We start from the raw sequence: 17,370 nt of genomic DNA, 5'->3' as shown, positions 1-17,370 counted from the left end.
AAAACATTCATTTCGAAGAACACTACTGAAAAAGTTTAGAGAACCAGCATTTGAAGCTGACTGCAAACTGATCCTACAACTGCCAACGTACACTTTGTGCAAGGGCCACAAAGATAAGATACGAGGAATTAGGGCTCATTCGAAGGCATACAGAAAGTCGTTTTTCCACTGATCTATCTGTACATGGACCAGGAAAGGAAACAACTACTTGTGGTAAAGGAGGATACCCTCTGCCATTCACTGTATGGTGGCTTGTAGAGTATGTATGTAGATGTAGATTGCCACGAAATAACTCTTAACTTATCAATTGGCAATTCAATAATTTCTATGTTCTGTTGCATGTGTTCAACAAGTGTCCTAACTGCCAGATAGATACTGGTGCTTCTGTTAAGCTGCTCAGCCATGCTACATATGAATGGTTAGGTAGCCCCCACCTTCAGTGACCACATTACTCATGTCAGCATACAATGGATAACCTATTCCAGTGCTTAGGATGTCCAGTGTACCAGCCATGTTCTATGGAACTACTAAAACAGTGTTATTTTATGTGTTGTGCTCTTGTGAGTCTATTAATATTTCTGGCATGAGCAGCCTTGACCTTTTTCGATTCTCAATTCTCAGTTCATGAGAATGTGTTACAAATTAATTCATCTGAGTTTTTAATCAATATTAATGCATTATGTGACAAGTACACTTATTGTTCCATGGTAGTTTAGGCAAGGCCCCAGGATATGAGGTTCACGTGATATTCTAAGATAATGATTAACGGAAAATCTCATATAAAGATGTGAAACAAATACTAACAAAGAGATAGAGGGGCTGGCCAGTACTTACCTCAGCTCAGTACAGCCGATAGATACACAATAAACAGAACTGAAAATTTACGTTCCTAGCTTTCGGAACAAATGTTCCTTCATCAGGGAGGAGAGAGGGAAGAAGGGAAAGTGGATTCAGTTACTCACAACCCAGGTTATGAAGCAACAGGGAAAGGAAAACAGGGAGGGTAGCAAGGATGGAGGCATGGTTGTCAGAGGGAAGCCAAAGATATAAGATGTGACACAGCCAGCATAAAGTCATGCCCGGTCGCCCAGCCCAACATCCTGGAGGGCCCAGACATTGCCTCCAGTGGCCTGCCTGTCACATCGTCTGCCTCTGCACCTATGGCCACTGATGTGCATCCTGTGTTTGGTTCCCCAGTCAGTGTTCCCAGCCACATACAGGATGGATACAACAATGTTGGTGGATTCTTGGTGCTGACTGACATCTCAGCACCTAATTCCACAGTTGCACAGGTGGTCTGTCCTCGCCCCCATCTCCACATCTGACTCTGGGGTGGATGTTTGCGAGGACAGGTCTGTGGAATCATCAAGTATCAAGAGTGGGACAAAAAATATTGACCACTGCAAAGATACTGCACAGCAAAGTGGTATCAAGATGTGCAAATGAGATGCTAGAAAGAAGCCATGCCTCTCCAGAGGCCAGGAGAGCAGTTCTGTTTGAGGTCAAATCCTGCTTACTTCCAGGAAGTTCCTGTTGGAGTAACATCATTGTGCTACCTGCTCGCCATGACCCAGCCAGTGTCAACCGTCAGGGTGTGGAGAGACTTCCATCCTCCTACACACCAATGCTATCAGAAGTGTATCAACAAGTGTTTATGAACCAGTGTTTTCTAGCGACTGTAGTGAAGCCACAGTATGACCATTCTGAACCTGTAACAATTTGCCACTCAGAAATTGTGGCTCATTTAGTATGTTCCGAACTGCAAGTCCATGTGTGCAGTTTCATAGCTACAGCCGAGACTGGCGAATAAAGATAAATTTTGTTGTAATTAAGAAAGTATTACTTATTCATAGTGTTCTAATTAACTGCATTATTATTAGCCACCTCAGTGCTCAAGAAATTGGACACACATATTGCGCACTTTTTCATTTTGTAAGCAAAATTACCTTACTTTCACAATTTCTGTTTACACGCTTTCCTGTTTTTATGCTATTAGTTTTCCTCCCCAACAATCATTTTTGTCATACACACACAATATAAAGATCAAGAAATCATCACAAAATGTTTTGTATGGGCTGTGGCCAGGGACTGTCAGTTTTCTGTGTACATGTAAACTCACAATGATTACTCCGGGCTGTAGTCACAGTAAACATGGTGAGACTGTTGTTTGTGACATTGTGGCAGTTGGTTTCAGAGACAAGGAGGGGGAACATATACCATGGAGCAACAATCGCAACACAGCAGTGGTACACAATGTTGACAGTCATGTGAGCAGGTGCAGGGTACGTTGAGTGAAAATAGATTCTGATGAACCAGAAGACAATGACTGGGCCCAAATTTCAAATGGCATTTATTTTGATGATTGTGTTGATCGTAATGCAGATACTGCCACGTGTTGTGTGCAAAATTATGATGAAATAATTAAAGAAATTGCGCCATATTAGCTGAGGAAAAAGAAAAGTGGTTCTTAGGAATCCGAAGAATGAGATAGTGAATCTGAGGACTCTCCCAGCCTGTCAGAAGCACTCCATTCGGAGTACCACAAGCTTAGATAAAATTGAGAAACACTGATGACAAGATGTGCACAATAACTCAGTAACTGCATATGAATACTTGATCACAACACTGCACTGTTGCCATCCCCCCCCCCCCCCCCCCCCCCCCCAAGAAAAAAAACCTACTGTAAAGTGTATGTATCTCCTGTTTACATGTATTTTATGTTAATACTTATATTAATATAAATAATATATTAATAATTAATACACTAATATTAATATTACAAAGTTTCAATCTAATGTTAATCTCATTTGTTTTAGCGTGCCCCTTCAAAAATCTACAAAAGTGGCTCTACTGTATTTGCAAAATTCAGTACAATAGTTTTGTAGCCTGGATTTTTCTGATTCCAAAAACTCCCACTTCTATCAGAAGAATTTGTTATTTTATTAATTACTCAACTTGGAAAATTTTCTTTTTTATCAACTTTTGACAGGCACTGGAAATCCCTGCAAAGGTAGAAACCTATAATTTTGTGTTTTCTCTCATAATGCAGGTCATAGTTAAACCAAGTTGTTCTTTTGCTTACTGTAATTCTTGTTCTCAGGTTTTGTTCTCTTATTCTTATGTTCGTTTGTAAATAAGTGTGCAGGACAATGTTCGAGGCAATCCCACATTAGTTATCAAACAGTACACAGCATGTTGTAAGTTCTAGTTTAGCCATTAACATATTACAATCTCTGTGTTGTCATCAGTGAGTCTGCAATTAGTGGATGAAATGTATACTTCCTTGCAGGACAGTTGTGATTTTGGAGCAATATGAAGTTGGTCTACAGGTATCAAACATTACATCAATAACATGTATTGATGAATCAGTGTGTGGGAGAGGTATCATGTATCATATTCACATACCTTTGATGTAATCTGCCAGCGATGAAATGTGAAACTGTTAGTGTTGCTTATATGATCTGGTTTAAATATTATGTCTCCAGACTATTAAAAACTCATCATCATAGAAATAAAATTGTGTTGTAATAAATATGAATGAACTGATAACAATGTGCTGCAGTAAAGTGCATAGTCTTTAATAAATGTCAATTAAACCAAGCAGGGGAGTGATTCAAGAGAGCAGATTATGAGTCAACTGAAGTTTAATTGCCACATCAGGTAAGTTACAATATCATGTGTCTGTACTCATATACATGTAATAAAGGTTAACTGACATTCAGAAATAAAGAAAGTATTTTAAGTGATGTGTGATAGAAGAACAATAAATCACTAAATTAATACCAACATGTTGAAGAATGAAGCTGCAGTAATTGCAGAAATAAATTAAGCAAGTAATAGTCTTATTTCGATGTGTATTACAAGGTAGTTGTTTTTGAAAATCCAGAAATGAGAAGAGACTCACTGAAAATCAAATACTTATCATTTTTATTTCAACTCCAATCCTCACAGAAATTTGCCTTTCAAATGTAACATTTAAATTATGAGGTACGAGGATCATTCCAAAGCTAATATTCCCATTTATTTTTATGAAAACTACAACAAACAATAATGTAGTCACATAGCGCATCAGCCACATAATGAAATTTTACCACACAGTCACAACCACTTGCCACACACATTTGATAATGGTGAACAAGAGCCTGCATGCTGCACTTATAAAAATGTGACCCAGTTGAAGTTAACCACTGCCTTACAGCTTTGATGGGAGCATCTGAGTCTGAAACATGTTGTCCACATAATCTGGCTTTCACAGACCCAAACAGATACTTGAAGTTAACCACTGTCTTACAGCTTTGATGAGAGCATTTGTTTCTGAAACATATTGGCCACATAATCTGCCTTTCACAGACCCAAACAGATAGATATGTTAGAACAGCCCTGCAAAATCTGGCAACAAAATGGATCATCACAAGACTGTTGGGGGGTCTAGCATTATTGTGTGGGCAGGGGATGTTTACCTCCATCTCTGGAATGAATCTGGAAATTCAGTTTTCAGCCTAATTAGTATTGTCTCATAGTGTTCTCATTTGACAACTTCTCAAGGCTTTGAGACATCCAAAAGACCTACACCTCACCTCTTCCAGGAGACTGCACACAGCATTTTGCCTGTGCAGATGACTGTCTCGAACTTTATTGTCATACAATTCCACATATCAGCACTTTTGGACTTTCACTTGGATCTGGGCTAGCTGTAGTATCACTGTATCCCATCTCTCATTCTGAAGATTGTCATTTTAATATTGGATTAATCCAACAGTCCTGAAAAATATCCATTCAATGAATTTTTTTGGCCCTGTAAGCATCTGCAGGACTCATCTTACACACATATTATGATAACTGAGGTCGCATAGCCTCTCATCTGAAGCATTACGGCTGACACTCAGCAGTGTACTAGATTCCTCTGCCTTAATCTACCAATCATCACAGACAAGTCAACTGAGATACCATTCATTATGAGGGGTGACATACGAGCGGGGTTGACTGGGGTGGCTCAAACACTTATCAATTGTTTTCTGAAATGATCTGTCCAAACATATGAAATAAAATAGATTAGAGAAACATCTGGCACATCCTTGAATGATGCTCAGAATCATGGGCAACTAATGAAGGCTGACTGAGAATGTGCATTCTCTATTCTATTTCAAGAATTCTCTCTGTTGAATAATTTCTGGCACTCAAAATGTGTTGAAAATTATTTACATTTTCAGGTAGGTATGATAGAAATATGTCACGGTCACACAACAGCAGACTGTATGGTTTACATAATCCACCAAACAAACATCCTGTAGTATTCTTTACTATTCTAAGTTAAAAACTGGATCTCATGTGTGTCAGTTTGATAGACCATCTGAACATTTCTCAGTGGCTATGAGAATTCAGCCAAAAAACCATTGTGTAATTTTCCCTCAAATCAGCAATTAATTTTTTCTTAAATATCCTGTTACTTTAGAAAATTAATTTTCAAAACTAGACCTCATTTTGGCCAATCTGACAGCCAATTTCTACATTAACCAACTCTTCATCTGGCGATGAAAATTCCAACAAAAATCCATCATGTAATTTATAAAGGGACTCATTTTAGTTCCATTCAAATATTTGATCAAAAAATAGGAGGTACTAGTTTCAGAATGACCCTCGTGCATGATTTGCACACCAGAAGAGAATATGGGGCTGTTCCATACCTTAACTGAATAAGCCAGAGCCAGAGTTACAGCCAGTGGCAGACCTTCAGGCACAGCGACTACCAGCACTGTAACGCCAATGATGAAGTGTCGCACAAATTCGTTGGCATGTGAAGGCTTCCACTGCTCTTTTTCCATGACGTACGTTCTGATACAGAACTGCATGACCAGTATAATCACTATCATTGCAGAAACGAATGAGCCTGAAATTTAAAATCATAATCATTTGATACCAAATGAGCAACCTGAGAGGACAAATATGAAGTGTACAGTAAACAACAGACCAGAGGCCCAGCTCCTAACAGTGTACTGGGTGTTCAAAAAGTGACAAACCTTACTGAAACGCATTCCCCTTTAGTCACAGATATGATCCTCACTCAACTGAAGAAGATATGCATTACAGATTACATCCATTGTGATCCAGTGCACTGGTTGGTCCTGTTATAATAAGACTTGGAATGTGTCCACAGAAAAATATGGTAAGAAAACACCAAACTAGCTTGCTGTCATACACAACTATTCCTGGAGTATGCATTATACAGGGTGAAAAGTATTTAAGCCGACAAACTCTGGGAGGTTGTCGGGGACATCAAAACAAATATTTTTCCCTAATGTCATTTTTTCCTATGAGGATTATTTAAACCATTGAAGGCCGTATTACACTCTTCAGTTGTTAGAGGCCATATTATGATCTTCAGTTGTTAGAGGGCATATTACGCTCTTCAGTTGTAGACAACTGCTATCCACCAGTGTAGTAGTGCATTGTCTCTGTTTACTAATGGAGCGATACACTGATATGGTTGGTGCATACTACGTAGCGCACCACAACGGACAAGCTGCACAGTGGGTTTATCAACAATATCCTAATTGCTGTATCCCACATCATACTATACAACCTTTGTTGCTGGGTACCAACATCTGTGCGAGACCGGGTCATTTAGCAGATTACCTGGACAGGGACGCCATCGCACGGTAAGAATGCTGCAATTTGAGGAAGCTGTCGTGCAGCATGTGGAGCGGAATCCTTCAATCAGCACTCGTGCAATTGAACGTAACATGGGGACAAATCAGACGAATGGAAGAACAGTCCTTCGAGAGCAATTGTTATGTCCATTTCACTTACAGCGTGTCCACAACCTGGAACCAGTTGATTATCCACCCAGAGCACAGTTCTCGCAGTGGTACCTGGAACAGTGTGAAATGCATCCTACATTTCTGTCCTCTGTGTTGTATAAAGATGAAGCAACATTCGGGCATGATGGAGTCTTCAACATGCACAATTCGCATGTTTGGGGTGAGGATAAACCACATGCCACAGTTATTAGCACTCATCTTCATTAATGTGTGGATCAGTGTTGTTGGGGGCTGTTTAATTGGGCAGTATCTGCTACCTAGGCCATTAAATAGCAGGCACAATTACAATTTTTCTCACCAGAACATTGCCAGAATTGCTGGAAGACACCCCGCTCCCTACAAGACAATGCATGTGGTTCCAACATGACGGTGCGCCGGCACATTTCAGTCGTTGTGTGCATCGATTCCTGGACTGACGGTTCCCAGAAACGTGGATTGGCAGAGGTGCTCCTGTACTGCGGCCAGCTTGATCCCCAGATTTGTCCCCTCTGGACTTTTTTGTGTGGGGAGAGATGCGCAACATTGTTTACGCAACTCCTGTTGCATCAGAAGAGGATCTGGTTGCTCGGATAGTAGCAGCAGCAGGAACAATTCAGGATACTCCTGTGGTTTTTGCCCATGTCAGGCGGAACACGATCCGATGGTGTAACCTTTGTATACGTGTCAATGGAGGCTTTTTGAAAATCTACTGTAATTGAAATTGGGTTGTGTTAATGTGTTGTCTCTTGATCACAAAAAAATGGAAAAGTGTTTGTTGTTTTAATTAATTTGTCGTCAGAGGAATCTTCCTCTAAAGGGTTAAAAACTCCTCATAGGAAAAAATGACATTAGGGAAAAATATTTGTTTTGGTGTCCCCTACAACCTCCCAGAGTTTGTTGGTTTAAATACTTTTCACCCTGTATTGCAGATGCTACCAAAATCTTTCAACTGAAAGCACCAGCGGTACTTGTTTGACTTGCTAGTTACACATCCTCTGACTTGTGCAAAGTTTGTACAATTCATTCCTGCCAGTCTGATCACCACTGGCACACCCACACCGCATGGTGCAACAAATTAAGGTTGTGTCCATACAGAATTTTTACTGAACTATATGATTTAAGCTTTCAAGGATGGTGTTCACTTCAGTTAAAACTTCCAGTCTGAGAGGCCACATTCAACAGAGGGTTTGATGGGCTCTGTATTTGTGGAGCCATTAGAAGGTACTGATATTTGTCATGTGATACTTATTGCATGGTTATTTCTAACTGGTGTCACTGTTCTTGATTAAAAGAAATCAACAGTCATTCTGTGGGGACAGAGCTGGGAGCCATATTTTTCTGCTTAATGGCATTTTCATTTCTGTTAAATTATTATAGTGTTTGTGAATTGTTACGGCTGCTCTATATAAGCACACATGCCAATGCTTTCTCTTCACTAAAATGCTCATCCTGCAGGATTTTTTAATATGTATAAATACATAAAATTTAGTAAGATGAGCATTTTAGAGAAGAAAATGCACTGTAATGTGCAAAGCATAGAGTGGCCACAGAGAATAGCTCAAACACTTCAATAATTTTCACAGAAAAGAAGGTGGTAAATTAAATAAAATGTGGATGATGACTTTCACATCAAAAGAACGATGATCGATTATTTTAACTGAGCACGATGGCAACAGCCAGAGACAATCACACAGTCTCCATCACTTGACAAACAGTGGTGCCTTTATGCAGCTCTACATGTGCTGGAGCCCTGAGAGCAGTTGCTGTTTTACCTCTGAAGATGTCTCCGGCAGTCTGAGACAAAACTTCAGACAGTAGCTTCACTTATCAAGCACTGGCTAGCAACTAACAAGTTTTAACTGAAGAATTCTTACTGTCTACAAGCTGTTATTTGAAGACTGTGGAAAAAACTGTATCTCTCTGTCTGTGTTTGATGTTATCTCTAACATAAATTGGCAAGATCCTCACGGATTGGTTGTGACCTGATCAGGAGCAGTTTCACCTTGACAGATGTGTGAATGCACCAAATTCACTCATTGAGTGCTAGAGATATCTTTGCACACCCAAAATGATGATGTTTGGTGTGCAACATCACTTACAAAAACATCATCATATTTTGGCAAGACAATATTAAGGCTATGAAAAAAAAAAAAAAAAAAAATCCCAAACACAGAAAAAAGTTCAGTGACATGTTGCTGCAATTTCTCAACAACTCTTACAATGCACGTTTAAGAACATGTAATATCATATACAATTATGTGAGTTACAATTTTTGAAACTCAGTTTCCCATAAGGTTGTGTTACTTTTGGAATATCCTGTACCATGAATTTCTAAATATGTGTACAGCACCCATAACAATTCATTATGGAAGTTTACAGCACAAGACAGTGAGAGATTTTCACACAAAGGCAACTACAGGAGGTTACAAAGAGAGAGGACAGCTTGACAGTAGTTACCCGCAGGATGTGCGACTCTCAGTGCTGCCGCAGGAAATACTATAGGTAGAAAGACAATACTCCAAGCTTTCCGAAATATATGTTCCTTCTTCAGGAAGGAAAGAGGTATATGTTAGAGGAGCTTGATAAGAAAAATGTGTGTGTGTGTGTGTGTGTGTGTGTGTGTGTGTGTGTGTGTGTGTGTGTGTGTGCGCGTGTGTGTGTGAGTGAGGAGGGGGTGAGGGAGGGTGGTGGGGGTGGAGACTCCAATTCCTTTTTCCTCGTTGAAGAAAGTACAGGAACATTGTTTGCCATGTTATGTGCTTCTTTCAGCAATTGTTAGAATTGTGCTTCTTGCAGTTAAGTAGCCTGTCACTTTGAAATTTTAGCAATTTTTTATATTAAATTTTCCACTTTATATAGTTTGCTGAAAAAATTGCTGATTGCTAAAAAAAATCTGGTAACCTCACTTGTGTAGCTCCTTAATGTTGTGGCTGAGTGGTTAAATGTCAGACTGCAAACCAAAGATGTGGAGTTCATTCCTCAGTTGGCCAGGACTTCTTTTTCTGTCATTTACCACTTCTTTTGCCTCTTTCAGTTATTTTATCAAGTCTAAACTGTCATGTCAGTATGGGGTCCATGTTAAATTGTAGGTCCCTTATGATTGCCTGAGTAACTTAGTTGAAAGGTTGAGGATGGTATGGGCACTCACCTCCAAGATGACTATGTCTAGTGAAGTGCTGCAATGTTCAAATCAACCATTGGGCTGACAAAAGCTCTCACAAACATCCGAGATCAATTACTGTCTGCAGTTCCATTAAGATATGAAAATTTAGAGGCTTGTACGAAAAATGCTGACTAGAGATAAGTTTTGACCTTACTTCACGAAATGTACCTGGTTCACAAATTCACTCCACTTGAATTCTGATGAATGGCTGCGGTTCAGAGTTTAGCTAAATTAGCGTATAACACACTGGGGAACAATGCTAAATCAACTAACAACACAATTATTGCACATTGACCATAGATATTAACTGCAAATTGCAGAAATTTTTTGTTGTAAATGAGGAGGGAGGAAAAACTGAACAAATGTTATCTGATCTCTTGAGGAAACTTCTCCACAGCCAAAAAACATTGATATAGTCAGATATGTGTAAAGTAAATGAAAAGATACAATATGATCCATAGCATGTAAAGCACTATGACACTGTATGCTGCCACCACCCACAGTGCTCCACTATCTTGGTAATGGCAAGAAGCATTTTCAGATGATGTGATTTTGAAGCTTAGTTTTATCATAATTATCTTTATAATCAATAAGACACTACTGTGAAAAGGACACATTGCTGCACATCCACACAGAGGAGATATTGAGTCACACACAGTCACAACAGAAAAAGTGCTACACATTCGAGCTTGCAGGCAAACACATGACCACTCTCTCTGGGCACTGAGGCTGTACTGTGAGCAACTGCGCCTGATGGGAGAAGCAATCTGTGTGTGGTGGTCATGGTAAGTAGAAGAGGCTGGGATGGGTGGGGTGCACTGTTGCATGTGGGAGAATGCATGGATGTGGTTGGAACATGATAAGGCTACTAGGTGAAGTCAGGAGGTTTGAGGAGAGGGGACAGGCATGGAAACAAAGTGAAATACAGTAGGGGAAAAAGACTAATGGGTGTGTTGGTGGAATAGAAGGCTGTGTAGTGCTGGAGTGGGAGTAGGGAGTGAACACATGGGTGAAAGACAGAGATTAGAGAAGGCTGAGACCAGGGGGCTACGTGAATTTAGGATATCTACATCATAATCTGCAAGCCAGCTAATGGTGTGTGGTGGAGGGTACTTTCGGTACCACTATCTGATCCCTCCAACCCTATTCCTCTCGCGAATAGTGCATGGGAAGACTGTCGGTAAGCCTCTGTATTGGCTCTAATTTCTCAAATTTTCTGCTCATAGTCAAAACACGAGATGTATTGGGAGTGGGGAATGGTAATATGTTGTCTGACTCTTCCTGAAAAGTGCTGCACTTAAATTTTAATAGTAAATCTCTCTGTGATGCACACTGGCCCTCTTGTAACGTCTGCCAGTGGCGTTTGTTTAGCATCTGTGTAACGTTCTATCGCCAGCTAAATGATCCCATGGTGAAATGCGCTGCTCTTTGTTGGATCTTCTCTATCTCCTCTATCAGTCCTACCTGATAGGGATCCCAGATAGATGAACAATACTGTCTGCTTTTCCCACTATCTGTTTTATATGGTCTTTCCACTTAAGGTCACTCTGGATAGTCACACCTATATATTTTAAGGCAGACGCTGTCTACAGCTGTTTGTCATTAGTAGCGTAGCTGTACAGTAGTGAATTTCTTTTCCTATGTATGTGCAATATATTACATTTATTTACATTCAGGGTCAACTGCCAGAGTCTGCACCATTCATCGATTCTGTGCAGGTCGTTCTGCAAATTCTTACTACCTTCTGGCGTTGCTACTTTGGTATAAACAGCAGCAGCATCTGCGAATAGCCTTAAAGAGCACCCGACACTTTCTACTAGATCATTTATATATATTGTAAACAGCAATGGGCCTATCACACTTCCCTGTGGTACTCCAGATATTACCTTTACATCTGTTGATTTAGTTCTGTTAAGAGCGAGTTCTATCAGTGAATCCAATCACAGGCCTGCTCCAATACTCCATAAGCTCATTTTTTTTTCATTAAACGGGAGTGTGGGATGGTGTCAAATGCTATACTGAAATCAAGGAACATGGCATTGACCTGAGAGCCTTGCCCACTGCACTGTTGATCTCATGGAGGAACAGAGTGAGCTGAGTTTTGCAGGATCTCTGTTTGTGGAATCCATGTTGACTTTTATAGAGGAGATGTTTATTTTCCAAGAACGTCATACTTCTTGAGCATAAAACATGTTCCATAATTCTACAATAGACTGACATCAACGATATAGGTCTATAATTGCGTGCATCTGTCTTACAGCCTTTCTTAAAAAGAGGAATGACCTGTGCCCTTTTCCAGTCGTTAGGTACCTTTCATTGCTCAAGCGATCTACAACAAATTACTGCTATAAGGGGAGCAAGTTCTTTTGATAAATCTTTATACAATCTTATAGGTATCTCATCTGTTCCTGAAGCCTTTCTGCTACTAAGCGATTGTACCTGCTTTTCAGTTCCGCAATTGATTATCTCAATACCTGTCATTTCGATGTACGTATGACACTTGAAAAGAGGGACAGTGTTACCATCTTCCACAGTGAAACAACTTTGACAGATTGAATTCAGAATTTCTGTCTACTGTCTGTTATCTTCTGTTTCGGTGCCAGTGTGGTCACTGAGAGAATGATTAGGTGATTTTGACTGACTTACTGATTTACATATGACCAAAATCTCTTAGGGTTTTTATTCAAGTCAGCTGACAATGTCTTACTTTCAAAATCATTGAACACTTCTCTGAGATAAAGTGCTCTTTGTTTACATAGTGCTTCTGTAACACAGCCATTAAACCATGGTGGATCATTCCCATCCCTTAAAACCTTACTTGGAACATACTTGTCTAGGGAATATTGAACGATGCCTTTGAATTTTTTCCATTTCTCCACATCTTCATCCCCATCACCGAATATTTGATGCTGACTTCTGAGATCTGAAATTTGTATCCAGTCATTCTTGCTGAGCAAATATATCTTCCTACTTTCTTAATATTACTTGTAGGACCCATCATCACAGATGCTGTCACAGCCTTATGATCACTAATACCTTCCTCTACGTTAACTGATTTGATAAGTTCAGGTCTGTTTGTTGCCAGGAGGTCTAAGACATTACCCTCATAAGTTGGTTCTCTAACTATCTGCTCAAGGTAATTTTTGGACAAGACATCCAGAACAATGCCACAGGATTTCCTGTCCCTGGCACCAGTTTTGACAGCATAACTCTCCCAATCTATACCTGGCAAGTTGAAGTCACTCCCTATCACGTCATGATCAAGAAAATTACTAATGATACTCTGCAAGTTATGTCTGAAGTGCTCTACAACTACAGACCCTGACCCAGGTGGTCTATAAAAGTATTCAATAACCATTTTTGACCGTTCTTTGGTACTCAGTTTCACCCAGGTTAATTCTCATTTGGAATCTGTGATAACCTTGCTAGATTTTATTGAATTTTTACTGCAATAAACATACTGCCACCAATGGCAACTTACCTATCCCTATGATAAATATCCAGTCTGATCTTAGGCTTTCATTGTCACTGACGTCTGGCTTCAACCAGCTTTCTGATCCTAATACTATCTCTGCAGTATAACCTTCAGTAAGCAATACTAATTCTGGGATCTTTCCTTGGATGCTCCTGCAGTTTACTAAAATCATATTAATCTTTTCTAGTATGTAGGATACACTGCAGTTAAAAAAAGCTGATATAGGTGGGAAGGGTCCAGAGGTGCAGACTGTGAAGCAGTCACTGAAGTGAAGCACATTGTGTTGGGCAGTATTTTCAGAAACTGGGTGGTCCAGCTGTCTCTTGATCACAGTTTGTCAGTGGCCATTATTGTGGACAGACAACTTGTTGGTTATATACTAAGATGGTATCTGTTCTTTGACGTATGTCAACGCCTATAAGCAGCTAAGGGTGTTCATTTCATTTCATTGTAATTTAGCTTGTTGGTTGTCGTGCCCACATGGAAAGCAGCACAGTGGTTGCAACGTAAGTTTGTAGACCACATGACTGGTTTCACAGGTATCTCTGCCTGTGATGGGATAGGTAAAGCTTATGACTGAGCTGGAATATTTGGTAGTGGGAGGATGTATGGGACAGATCTTGCATCTAGGTCTACTGCAGGGAAATGAGCCATGAGGCTAGGGGTTGAAAGTATGGGTGAAGCAGGGATGGATGAGGATATTGTGTAGGTTTGGTGGACTGTGGGAGGTGTGGAAAGGGCAGTAGGTAGGACATTTGTCATTCCAGGGTACAATAAGGGGTAGCTGAAAACCTGGTGGAGAAAGTGATTCAGTTGCTCCAGTTCTGGATGGTAATGAGTGCTCCATTGTGACTGGACAGTGAGAATGTGGAAGGTAGTAGGTGACTGGGGAGACAAGGCATCGGAGATTTGTTTCTGTACAAGGTTGGGAGGCTAATTTTGGGCTGTGCAGGCCTCAGTGAGACCCTTGGTATATTTGGAAATGGACTGCTCATCACTGGATTGGATGGTCATGTGTAGCTAGACTGTGTGGAAGGGACTTCTTAGTATGGAATGGGTGGCAGCTGTCAAAGTGGAGGGACTGCTGGTGGTTGGTAGATTTGATATACCCAGCATGTAACCACAGTGCCACCAACACACAACTTAACTCTTGTATTAGCAAATAATGATAACTTACCTGACTTACATATATGCACTTATTATTTCTGTCTGTTGGTGCACAAGCATTTGTAGCAGTTAAATAAAATATTCAGTAGCTAAAATTTTAATGGCAAATTGTTTAACTGCTGTAATTGAAGCATAGAGGCATTTTTGTAAGATACATTCAGTCATTATTTGCTGCTGTTGAACTCTGTATACTTTTCTGTTCACTACAAATAGCTGGAATTAACCTTTCTTACTCTGCTGTAAAGTGTCTGTGAAACATAAGTAACAATTTCTGTATTATTTACTTCACTGTCACTTGTACCTGCATCAAACAGGTCCATTCTTTTGTAGTGTGTCTACATTGTGAACTGACAACTGCAATCAAATTCCACTCGATTCATGAAATTTTATTAGTCAAAGTAAAAGCTAGTTAACAGCAAAATAATCTGAGATTAATGTTCACAGAATGAAAATATCACAGTTCAGCTCGACTGGAGTTCATTTTTTATGCTAAACTAAGATGAACTGTTTTACACACTTAGTCTTTACAGTATTAAATTTCCTGATTCTAGGAATGGGTTGATTTTATCTATTATGTGATAATTTTAAAGTCCTTTTAATTTAAGGATTTCAATGTTTAAAAAACTGCACAGTTAATACTACTTAAACTGCATTCCAATAAAGAAGGACATGCTTAGTTAACATTTTAAGAAGTGCATCAATTACTAACAGGTACAAGGGCTACATTTTAAGAAGTGCATCAATTACTAACAGGTACAAGGGCTATAGGCAAATTATACTGTGTTATTAACTCAATTATCTTAGGATATAGACACAATGACTGGTCAGTATTTATCATCAGAAGGCAAGTACTGTCAATAAAATTCTACATCATTTAGACAAATTTAAAAGTTTACTGACTAATGTGCATTCACTGTACAGTTCTTTACATCGGCACGACCACCACCAAACTGGTTGAAAGCACAAATGGGACAACCAGTAGCCATTTTCAGAGCTGGTTCAACACTAACTCATTCCAGCTCGAGCGCACCAACAGGCAATGGTGGGCAGGGGTGGCAGCAAACAGCTGACATGTTAACAGTAAGGTAGTATACCTGACCTTACTACCATGACCTCACACTTGTGGTTCATGCATGCAGAGAATGCGTGCCATGGAGCTACATAGTGGGCAGCCTATACTAGCTGTGCCTGCCCGCAAGGGAGTTGACGGACACTCACCAGCGCCCAAGGTCAGCACCAGAGCAGTCTACTGTACAGGGACCTGACTGCCTGCTACTGCTGCTGTTGCTGCTACACCACTTGGGCTATTTGGATCCTCCAAGCTCACTCTATTTCACCTCAACTCAGCAGACATGAACTTGCTCTTTGACACATACTCACATCCTGCCACCCTCCTGGACTCGCCTTCCATTATCAACTGTCCTTTTCCTCCACCAGCACATTTTTTATTTGCGTGATTATTTAATGTATTTCACTTTTACTTACCTATCTTCATCATTCTGTACCTCTCTCTGTCATTGGTGTTTCCCATCTTCTTATCTGCTTCCTACCTAGTAATCTGTTGCACTGTTCATTCCACTGCAGTATTCTGCCTTTACTTTTCTCCTCATGTGTCTATTTTCTGTTGACAAACTGGCTGGCACTGTGATGTAATCTTTCACCATCTACTTTCTGTGATGCTTCCACCTTCATCTTTGTCTCCACTTCTCCTCTCTACAAGTGGGTATTGCATCCCAGATTCTGACTGAGCAACCCCTCTTTACTAACCTTCTGCAAGCTTCCCTCTGCATCTACATCTCCATATGTACTCTGCAAGCCAATACATAGTGCATGGTGGAGGCTATCTTGTACCACTGCTAGTCATTTTCTTTCCCCTTCCACTCACAAACGAGACAGAGGGAAAACCACTATCCATGTGTTTCTGTTTGAGTCAAAATTTCGATTATGTTGTGCACTGTCCTCGCACAAGTTGTAAGCTGGCAGCAGGGGACTCATTCTGCAGTCAGTCACAGGTGCCAGTTCTTAAACTTTCTCAATAGTGTTTCACAATGTACCAGCACGAGCCAAAGGTGAGAGCTTGTTCCTGAAAGTGTACTATTTATCACAAACCACTGGCTCCCTGTTACTCCACACCGTCCACATAGGAGCCACGGCATACCTATGCAGTTGATGACTGACCAAGTTATCATAAGCTGGAACACTTTGGCATACATTGTACACAATATCTGTGGCAGCCACTTGAGAATCTTCCTCTGGCACATATAAATAGTGGCCATTTGGCCATTGAATTGGCAGGTCAATGAGTTGGTGTTTGCAGTAGTATCGGCTCCTGCCATAAGGCCACCATCACCCAGCTGTCATATTGATTGCACTGCCTGGGGTCCAGCCCTAGCACTGATAGGCTCAGGGCCTAGCTGAAATCCTTAACTGAAATCCTTCCAGTCAATGAGACATTCCCCATGCCAGATGCCACCATGCAGATACAGAACCTGATGATGATGATGATTATGATGATGTTTGGTTTGTGGGGCATTCAACTGTGTGGTCATCAGCACCCGTACAAAGTCCCAATTGGTACACAGTCAAATTTTTACAAAGTCCAATCGAGCCACTGTCACGAATGATGATGATAATGATAAAATGGTGAGGACAACACACACAACCAGCCCCTGGGCAGAGAAAATTCCCAACAAGGCAGGGAATCGAACCCGGGACCCCGTGATCCACAGGCAGCAACACTGGCCACTAGACCACGAGCTGCAGATAGT

General features: G+C 40.4%; 1 protein-coding gene across 1 annotated transcript in view; it reads right to left on the bottom strand.

The window, feature by feature from the left end:
• Positions 1–17,370, bottom strand: part of LOC126426488 (plasma membrane calcium-transporting ATPase 3-like) — a 595,967-nt gene that overhangs the window by 341,235 nt on the left and 237,362 nt on the right. Inside the window, exon 8 of the mRNA XM_050088398.1 lies at positions 5,685–5,887. Within this exon, the coding sequence (XP_049944355.1) occupies positions 5,685–5,887 (203 nt within the window). The remainder of the gene's footprint in view (positions 1–5,684; positions 5,888–17,370) is intronic.

Source organism: Schistocerca serialis, chromosome 11 (genome assembly GCF_023864345.2).
Source record: "Schistocerca serialis cubense isolate TAMUIC-IGC-003099 chromosome 11, iqSchSeri2.2, whole genome shotgun sequence".
In the NCBI taxonomy this organism is placed as follows: Eukaryota; Metazoa; Arthropoda; class Insecta; order Orthoptera; family Acrididae; genus Schistocerca; species Schistocerca serialis.
Note: the sequence above shows the minus strand (reverse complement) of the source record. Positions and strands in the feature narration are given on the sequence as shown.